Raw genomic sequence first — 9,881 nt, 5'->3', positions numbered from 1 at the left:
CAAACAAGTGTAAAAAAAAAAAAAAGAAAAAAAAAAGAATTACCAGGACTTTATTTCTAGCATTAAACCTAGGATCAGTTTGTCAGTAGCAGGGCTCATCAAGCATCACTGATTTTCACATGCAGTTCTTTAGAAAAAAAAATATTAATGTAAGAAGGGAAAACCCAATCTGTCATAAAGTTAATATAAGTAATTCTCATTTGTCTAAATTTACACATCTCTCCTGCTTACTCTTTATTTGTCTTCACATTGTCTCTTTTTTTAATATAAAACTATCTGCCCATAGCTTTAGGTAATTAGATAAATATCCTCCTAAATCCTATGGAATCACAGTCTTTATGAAAGAACACAATTGATTACAGCAGTATGGAAATGTGCTAAGCTCCAGGCGATGCCCCAGTTATAAAAAGTCTATTTTTTGTTGTTGTATTTATATATTTTTCATTTACTAAGTAAAATCACTAAACACTTTAATTTTCATGGAAGAAAATCATTTTTGAAAGCAAACTACAGCTCATTGTAAAATGTGCAATTTGACAAACAAAATACAGAAAAAAAAAATACTGCGAGCCTTTAATCGGACTACAGTTAATCCACAACTGAAGTACCCATGTGTTTGGTTTTACTCTGATGTAAAGAAGACGTGAATTAATCTAGGTTTCAGGAAAAGACTTTTCAGAGCATCAAAACCTCCTCGATATTTTACAAATCCGTATATATTTCTTTAGCCAGACTACATAATCATTGTCATACAAAACACACTCTTGGCAGTATTGGAAGTGGGAATCGGGTCCTGCTTCATGTCGTCCTCTTCCGATATCTTCCGGAGTCCCGTCAGACTTTCCCGAAGACGACGTTGGCAGCAGCACCAGAGTTCTGAGTACAAACGACACGCATCTTTGTTTCGAGCTTGACAAGCAACGGGTCTTTCCTCTTCAAGTTCACGGTCATTCGAAGGGATTCACAGCAGCATAAAAAGCTATTATCTAAGAACCAGTGTCCTACGGTGCACTGAGTAGATCTAGTCAAATAAATTCAGCACATTGAACCAGTGGAAATCTGGCAGCAGAAGGATGAAGAGTAATCTGATCATATTGATTACAAGAAAACCAATTGGACACTTGTCATGTATTGTACATTGTCTTTCTGGCACTTCAAAATGTGCTTAGAGTTGCAAATGATGGCTTTATTCTCTCCTTTTATATATATATAATATGTGTGTGTTTTAACTCTGCATCATTCTTCTGTTTCATATGAGCTTCAAGCAAAAAAAGCGTTATCGTTGTGATCGAGTTGCATTGTTTAGACTCGGAGTTCCATAAGGCACTGAGAGGCGGAGGAAACCTCATCGGCTTTTCCCATGACCAGTCAAGTCGTGTCGTCAATGCAGATTATCATGTCATGAAGCACAAACCCCGTGTGGTCCCGTGCCTTTCACAGATGTTTAGTCACAGTTGTAGATGACGGCCCAAACGTTTCGTAAACCTGCGTCAACGAACAGAGCAGAGGCAGAGATGGGAGGAGTTTAGAACGCCGCAGCAGAAGTCTGTGAAGAAGTGTTGCACCTTAACACCTGGAAGTCTTTGTTTGACCTTCTATGGCACGTGAAGGGTTTGCAGTGACAAAAGCAACGTCAATCGCCTGCGAATATTTTCGACAATTTTGACGTCAAAAGACGCGGTCGCCGTGCTTCCTCACGGCTGTCCCGCTGTAACTCAAACTCGTCTGACTGACGGCATCGGCAACAGAAGCAAAAGAAAAATGTCTTCGCCTGCCATCAAATTTGGACCATTTGATGTAAACGATGTGTTCTGTTTTACAGCTAACTTCTTGCCTAATCAGATAAAAAGAACACGGCGTGAAAAGAAATCATTGCAGATGTCTCGGGCACACATGATGGAAAAGTTTTTCTTCTCGGGAACAAAACAGCGTATCGGAGGAGTCCATTTCTCACAGCAATAAGATGATTGGGAAAATGTGCTCTTTTGGCATTTGGAACATTTGACATGTCACGCACTGCGTTTAATGAGAACGCCCATGCAATCAATGTAATCAAAAACAAAGCACACGCAAGTTTGTGTTTTTTAGTGGACTGTTACTTATAGACGTTTCCTGGTTCCCACTCGCTCATGGTGGCTTTTAGCTGGAAGTCTAAATAGCAGGTTTTACATTAGGAACTTCTTTAGAAAGTCCTCAGTATGCTTCATGTGATGTGGTTTCTGTGTCTACTAAGAGAAGGGTTTCAAAAAGCTGCGCTCAACATGATTAGCATTTATATTAGCATTTGGAAGAAAGACTGGGTGCAACGTGTCGGGAGGGGCTCACAATCAGAAATGTGGCTGCAGATTTACTCGGCCTTACAAGGCAGTTTAGTGGTTTTGAGTTCATTTTATTTGCGTTCATGTTGTGCAACTTCACAGCTTTAGTTTGTTCTGGTCTGCTCCAATGCTTCCAGGTATTTTCTATCAAATTGAACAAGTTAACAGCTGGCTGCTGAGCCTAAGTTTCAGCCATGCTTAGCAGACATCAATTTAACTTTAACTATAACGTCCTTAATTATTAGCAAAAGGAAAAGGATCCTAAAAACCTACTGATAATGAGATATACAGTTGATCAATAGATATTTACATTGACAGATCATAATTGGACTTGTTTACAAAACAGTTAAACGTCAACAAGCCACAGGTTTCAAACATTGTAATACACCAGGTCAAGGAATTAGCATCTGAAAATTTCAATTTTAAGATGTCTAACAAAGGTAGGGCAACATGTTATTTACAGACTGAGCTATTTAATTTAATTGTTTCCTTGGGTAAATGCTTCAAAATGCATAATTTTCAGACGGATGTTTACAGAATAATACTGTCTTTCTTTTATTACAAGCTGCAAGTCATTCAGAGGAGTGAGAAACATGAAACAAACTGCTGAGAAGTGATTTGGCTGAGCAGGGCCACGCCTAGACTGAATGATGAATCTTCGAACTTCAGTGTTGGAGCATGTCAAGGGACTTCTACAGACTCTACACATGTTAAAAAAGCCACCTTTTAATGATGACCATAAACTATGAAAGGCCTCTGAAAAGTAATTTAATTCAGGTGTGCTGGATCACGGATTCGTCTAAAAGCTTCCAGGGGTCACTCCTGGGGGGGGGTCACCTCTGACAGCGATGCAGGAGCCTGACAGCCGAGGGCCGTGGCAGAGGCATCCTCTGTCTGCATGTCTGATGTTTCGTGAAACGCCACCCTGTGACAGTCTTTCAACGAGACAGTACCAGTCCACACGGCATGCGTGGCTACAGACAGAATGGGTTATGCTGAGGGGCTTCTGTGGCCAGCCAAGCTCTGCAGTCTCGTGTAATCTGATAAAAGTGTGGAATCAGTTTAGATATCAACTCTACTGACCCGGGGGCAGAGGAAGAGGACTCACAGCAGCTGCATTCAGACCCAAAGGGCTGCCACACTTTACAGGCTCAGGTCTGTCAGTCTGTCCATACTGCTGACTGACTTACCTATTCGATGTGATACTATGATAATTCATCTTCCGTTTAACACGTGTGGTTTCGTTTATTGCTACCACTCCTCCATCCTGTTGCTCAACTGCTTTCCAGTTTGTGTAGCAGAGTTTTTGTTTTTTTTTGTCTGTGGAAATAATTGGGTTTTGTCCAACATGACAACCATGAACAATTTCACTGGCAGCATACACACAGCTGAATAATTCACTCTGACTGCTGTGGGGGGGGGGGAAAGAAAAAAAAAACAAACCCTAAATGATTCATCTCTCCTGACGCATGGGGGGGGGACGACTCTGTGGAAGGTAAGGAGAGCCAACTTACCTCTAGATCTTAACGCTCTCGGTTCCGTACACGTTGTAGCCTTCTCTGTATGTGGCAAAGTTCTGGGTGTTGGTCGGGGGAGCCGGCTTAAAATTCTGGGTATTCTTGGCCAATTTTAGCCGTTTGGTTTCTTGTCGTGATTTATAACAGAACTCTATCAGAGCCACCATCATAGCCAGCCCCAGCCCTCCAACCAGAATATAGAAGACTCCTGCCACATTGCTTAGGCTGAGAGCACTTGTCTTGTCCTGGGGGAAAGTGAATACCAAAGTTAAGCGTTTTGCAGTGGAACAACATCAGCAGAGCAGAATGTAATTCTGAAACTATGCCTTAAACTACTCAAAGCTATCAACTACAACGGTGTCAGCAGCTAAGCAACAAAATCCTATATAATCAGAAGCCAATATTATTGCTTTTTGGTGAAAATATACCCTAATAGAAGCAAAAAATAAATAAAAAAATTGATAAGGAACCTAATTATTGCTAGAAGGAGCCAGTGTGTTTTACTCTGCTGGTGAATGTAGAGCTTTTCCTGGTGTGAGCTACTTGTACGTAAAAATGGCTTCTGCACTTAACCATTAAAGGAAGCCGGTCAGTATCGCATAGGTCGATAGCTCTTAAAAAAAATAAAATAAAAAATCCCTGTCTTTTTAATTCTCTCAGAGACATGTACGTATAACTCTCACGGTAGCAATGTCATACAGTACAGTCAAGTTGATAGCATATAAATGATAGCTCAGTTAAAAGTAAAAAAACCAAAAAAAAAAACAATCTACTGTATGTGAAACCATTTTGCTGCTGCTTCCCAACCAAATGTATTTACGAAAAATTTGTTTATTAGAGTTTTACTATTTGCAGTTTAACCTTAAGAGCATGGAGCTATATAAAGACCTTATATTCCCATGTCATTTGGATCTCAGAGGGTTAAATATCAGGTTTATTACATTCTTCGACTTGTTGTAATGCTCAAGCAAAGCATGTTAAGTCTCCTCTGTGAGTCACCACAAAATTTGGAGGACGCCCTGCGGCGCTCCCGCTGCTCAGAGAGGTTGAATTTGTGTAACTCATCACAATGAGAGGGTTTTGCTTGTTCATCACACCACAGGAGGCCGCAGAATCTAACAGACGCGTCTCGATGCAAAGTAGTAAGAACACAAACAAATCAATTTTTCATTAACAGTTTGGTGAATAGAAACAGCAGCATAATGGTCGAAGCATCATGAATGTCAAGAATGGAAATGAGCAAAAAAGAAACAGCATTTATCAACATGTGTTAACTGCTGTCATTCTGAATCTAAAAAAAAAAGGCACTTGTTTAGTCTCCCCTTAATGTTATCATTACAGTTTTCATAAAACAGTGTCATGGGTTATACTGCTTAAAAAGTGTCTAATTAAAAATTTCATAAAAGGAAAAAAAAAAATCATTTGGGGATGCAGTGCCTAAAGCCACATAGAAACTGGGTTACAGTGTGTGGCAGAAATTGCAAAGTACTCTTAAAAAAAAAAGAAAGGTGTGTGTGTGTGTGTGGCAAATAAACAAAATGCATACTTCAAATGTAAAAGTTTTAGTCTTGCATATGAACAGTACGTCAAAATGCAATTTGGAATCAGTACAAAAGACCTGCAGCGACTGACCTTACTTCCAGAGTCCTTGGTTCCACATTCACCCTTATCGTACCACCATTTGTTTTTCAGCTTGTCTAAGATGCCTTGTTCACTGAGTTTCAATACTGCAAGGTTTACAGGAGTTCTTCACGTGGGAAATAACATAAATAACATTATATTATGTTATTTTATGTTATTCAACTTTTAAACTACTACATACTTTACAAAGCGATAAAGCAGGACACCTGGCTGTAGTCAACATCACAAAGAGCAGGCATTCTACCTATCACCTGTATAACCCCTAGTGTAAAGCCAGGACCTACCTAATCGCTTCGAGTAATCGGCAGATGCTGCTAACACGGCGACGAGCAGGTACTGACGGTACGATCTGCAAGTCTGTGACCATCAACCAGAGAAATTCACGGGCAGGGAGAACCAGAGGCTTATCAGCTGCAGGTCATTCTGCCAGGAGCTTTGTCTTCACTGAGCGGAAAAATCAGATTCAGACCTTACGTTCTTCAACAAAACGCTTTTTGTCTTGGCGTAATACCGACGAGAATAAATTCTGGAAGCAAATGAGGCCCCAAAAATGAAAGCGGAATTACGCGGTACGAGGTTTGCTGCTGTTTATCACGGAGGAAACCTTTGTGTTTTGACAGATTAGTAACAGACGATAGCCGCAGGACGAAAATCAAGAGTGGTGGCATATCTGTCTCATGTTTGCCTGCAGCTGCATAACCAAGTGTATTATTTGCCTCGTCTGGGATCTAAGTGATCAGATGTCAGAGAGAAGAAAGAAAGAAAAAATCTAATCTAGATAAAAGCACACATCTAGGAGCCACTTCATGATTTTTAGTCATTTGTAGTTCAGCTATATTTTTCATCAGATATAAAAGTTCAATTAGAAGCAAAAACAGAGAACATTGATAAATGAGTGACCTGACTTCTACCTCGAAACAATGTGTGTACCCCCCCCCTTCTCCCCCCATAATGCACTGAAAGAAGATTACACCACTGTATATCCTTCATAGCAAATCTGGAGAAACAGAGTGTGAAGACCAAACCATTGTCTTGACTTGGAAAGACATTGATTAACAATGCAATTACCCAGCAACATGCTCTGTGTCTGGAAGTCAATCTGGGCTGCGGTGTGTTGGGCCTGAGGGTGAGGGGGAACTCGGCGTGCGTGTGTGTGCATGTGTGTGTGTGCATGCTGCTGGGTGAAAACAAATCCGTGCATCTCTTCATGTCTGCTAACGGGACTTCATAGCCGTCCCAGACCAGGTGATTGGATGCTCCAAACACATCCAGCTCCAGGCTAGTTTAGTCTACCTTTCCAATCTTCCCTGAGGAGAAACCATGAAACAGACAGGTCGTACATTTCTCGGACTTCTATAGCGCTTCAGAGAAGAGTGATGGAAACTGCTGTATGTGGCCAGAGGGGCTTCTTGAAACAAGCGACTTAAAAAGTTAGCAGCTGCTTGGCAAAAAGAAAACAAAAAGTGTAAAAGATGAAGATTACATTGAGGAGTTTTCTTGTGGAGGGTGAGTCAAGAGATTTACTTATATCAGTATAACTACGACAAAATAATGTTGGTCTTTTATTGAAGCATTCTGGTTTTGCAAGCTGGAATGATACAAAAAAAACAAAAAACAAAACACAACTTAAATTTAAAGATCGAATTTAAATTGGATTTTGTCAGAACCCAACAATCCTTCACTCATTCCATCAGAAGCTGCTTGTGGTTTCACACTTTGGACTGCTGGTCGGCGCACTGGAAAACGTTCTTCACTACTGGAAAAAGGTTGGAGAGGCCTGGTGGTCTGAGGGGTCACAGTTGGAAGGGATTCAAACCACAGGTAGCTTTTATTAAAAAAAAACAAAAAAAAAACAAAAGAAAAACAAAAGTGTTGTCTTTAATTAGAGTTCTCACGTTTGCCTGTAATGCTTAGTCCCCTCAAGACACCGCTGTTCCCCTTGCTTTATGGTCTGCCTCTGTCTGGCAGCCATTTTCCATTTGAGAAGAACTGGTTCCTCTTAACCTGAGCTGTTAATGTGAAGCAGCTGTGTACCAAAGTACAGCAAAGCCGCTTTTACCAAATCTCCAAAACCGCACTTATGTTGACTTTTGTAAAGCAGTATTGTTGACAGGCTCTTTTTTTTTCTATAAGTAAATGTGACTTTATCAGCTATTATAACTTAATGCGCACTGTGAAATCAGATGGTGATCAAACTAAGATGAACTTATGCCAAAAACTCAGTTATCTTTTTCCCAATTAGTGAAAACACCAAACATTTGTGTGTGTATGGTGTGTCTGATGACAACAACACTCTTTGGTGTGGTATATTGTTACTGACTGAAGCCTGAAAGCAACTATTGTCTATAGTTGTAGGTTGTGTGAAAGCACAGGGAAATTGAACAAGCTATAGTACATTTGGTCAGTTTTATCCTTTTTAGCGTTCAAGAACTGTATAATGGAACATTTTGGATTTCAAAGAGTTTAGTATTTTAAACATTTCAGATTAATACATTTTAATTTTAATACAAAAAGTGCAATTTTTTTGCATCATTAACTACATTAACTGTGTAAATTGCGACTAGAGAATGCTAAAGTCAGTTTAAAATGTAAATATTTTGTCTTCGAAAACAGTAAATTATTAATCGCAATGCTATTCTTATGTATTTTTTTTTACAACGCAGTTCTTAAAGAGAAACCAGAATCAGGTAAAAGTGTTAATGACATGCCAAAGCTTTACAAAAAACCACAGAATATAAATTGGCCAGAACATTCTGATCAATGCATCTCTATTACTCCCTCATATTGATTGACTTGCCCTTTACATCAGGGTGAGTGAACACATTTAATCCTTTGACAACTATAGAGCAGCCGCATTCACCTCCAGAAGCCTCAGAGGCCGTGTTACTTCTCAGCATTTTAACTCTACAAGTGATGTTTTTCCAGCTAGTTAAGGCAAAAGCTCCTTAGCTGCCAAATAAGCCATTACACCATCTGGTCAACCTAACACTTTTATCATCTGCCTCAGTGCAGCAGGTTGGCTTGGTATGGTCCGGATCGGGCTGGATTTCGGTTGCGTTCTTTGCCAACAGCTTTGCCGATTACTCTGAACTATGGTACCCGATTGTGGTGACATCGAGGCTGACCTTGGAGTCACCTCCCCCGCTGCCGCACTCTCCCTTGTCGTACCACCATTTGTTTTTCAATTTGTCCAAGAGGCCTTGCTCATTCAGTTTTAAAACTGCCAGGTTAACAGCATTTCTTGAAACGATAAAACATAACTTGTAAGAAAATGCACAGGTCCGTGAGAAATCTAATGCAAAGTGAGAATGATGATAAGGCATATTAGGAAGCAATGGTAGAGAAACTACCAGTGTCAAAGAAGGGGCTTTACGCACAGACTACTGTTAATCAGAATGGTCGAGGAAAAGGACAAATTGTTTAAGAATTTAAAGAATACGGAGAGATAAAAAAAGGCTCACATAAGGCAGAGACAGTGTTAAATCTTGGAAAAAGGTGGCATGAAGGGTCACGTAGTTTAAGAACTGAAGTGTGCGGGATGGGGACACTTGTCATTGAGAAGAAAAAGTAACAACAACAAACATCATGCAATTAACATTCGTCACAAGTGACAGCGCAGCTTTTAAAGGCTAAATTGAAAAACCATTGAACTGTTAAATTAAAAGTGACAACACAACAGTCAGGTAGGACAGCACACGGGACAGAAGGAGAGATCGAAGGAGAGAGAAAAAACAGCAGTAAGAAAGACATAAATATGAAATGATTGTTAGCGTGTACCTTTTCATCTGGATTAGATTGTATTTTTTTTTTCTAACATAAAACAGCAATTCTATGCAGGAAAAAAAAACAAAAAAAAACATCAAATAACCTTTGAATCCAAGTACAGTTAAAAAGGCATGACTACCGTTACCTCTGCTTCCACACAAAACAAGAAGAGAAGAGAATGACAACAGGGGGACATCAGGGTAGGTGGAATACTATAACAACATGGGGGGATATTGTTATAATATTCCACCCACCTTAATGCCGAGCCTTTGGGCGTCGCCACGCCGTAGCCTTTGGAGTCGAGGTTCCCTCCCACCTTCATGGTGTCGCATGGCTTCCGCTGCTCGATGTACTCGTTCATCGTGGACTCAAGGAGAAAGGCAAACTTGCCCTTTGACTTTCGCACTCGGGCGACGCCGTCTGGCGTGGTCTTAACAAACACATTGGGCTCTGCGGATTTCATGTAAGACCACATCTTCTCGTACACCGCTATTTTGGATCGCTGTGCGGAGGAGAAAAGGGAGAAAAGACTTCAGAAGTTTCAACGACTCGCGTCCGCACGGGATGGATTTTGCAGGATTCTCGTGCTTAGTGATCACTTGATCTAAAAAGGCGCTGCGAAGTAGTCATAGACATCTGG

The 9,881-nt window shown here is 40.4% G+C and overlaps 1 protein-coding gene across 4 annotated transcripts in view; it reads right to left on the bottom strand.

Moving 5' to 3' along the window:
• Window positions 1-263: 263 nt before the first annotated feature.
• Window positions 264-9,881, bottom strand: part of LOC106947084 (glutamate receptor 3) — a 113,888-nt gene continuing 104,270 nt past the window's right edge. The window contains exons 13-16 of one of the 4 annotated variants that reach the window (XM_015031876.1): window positions 9,496-9,743; window positions 8,602-8,716; window positions 3,833-4,080; window positions 264-1,485 (exon numbers count right to left, since the gene is read on the bottom strand). In XM_015031876.1, coding sequence (XP_014887362.1) covers window positions 3,835-4,080; window positions 8,602-8,716; window positions 9,496-9,743 — 609 coding nt within the window. In that variant the 3' untranslated portion in view covers window positions 264-1,485; window positions 3,833-3,834. Of the gene's footprint in view, window positions 1,486-3,832; window positions 4,081-4,251; window positions 5,583-8,601; window positions 8,717-9,495; window positions 9,744-9,881 lie in introns of those variants that run through there. The other 3 variants (XM_015031877.1, XM_015031879.1, XM_015031878.1) reach the window with 3 other exon arrangements.

This window comes from Poecilia latipinna, unplaced genomic scaffold (genome assembly GCF_001443285.1).
Source record: "Poecilia latipinna isolate Pla-1442-1.1 unplaced genomic scaffold, P_latipinna-1.0 Scaffold222, whole genome shotgun sequence".
Classification (NCBI taxonomy): Eukaryota; Metazoa; Chordata; class Actinopteri; order Cyprinodontiformes; family Poeciliidae; genus Poecilia; species Poecilia latipinna.
This window is presented reverse-complemented; position numbering and strand designations above follow the sequence as displayed.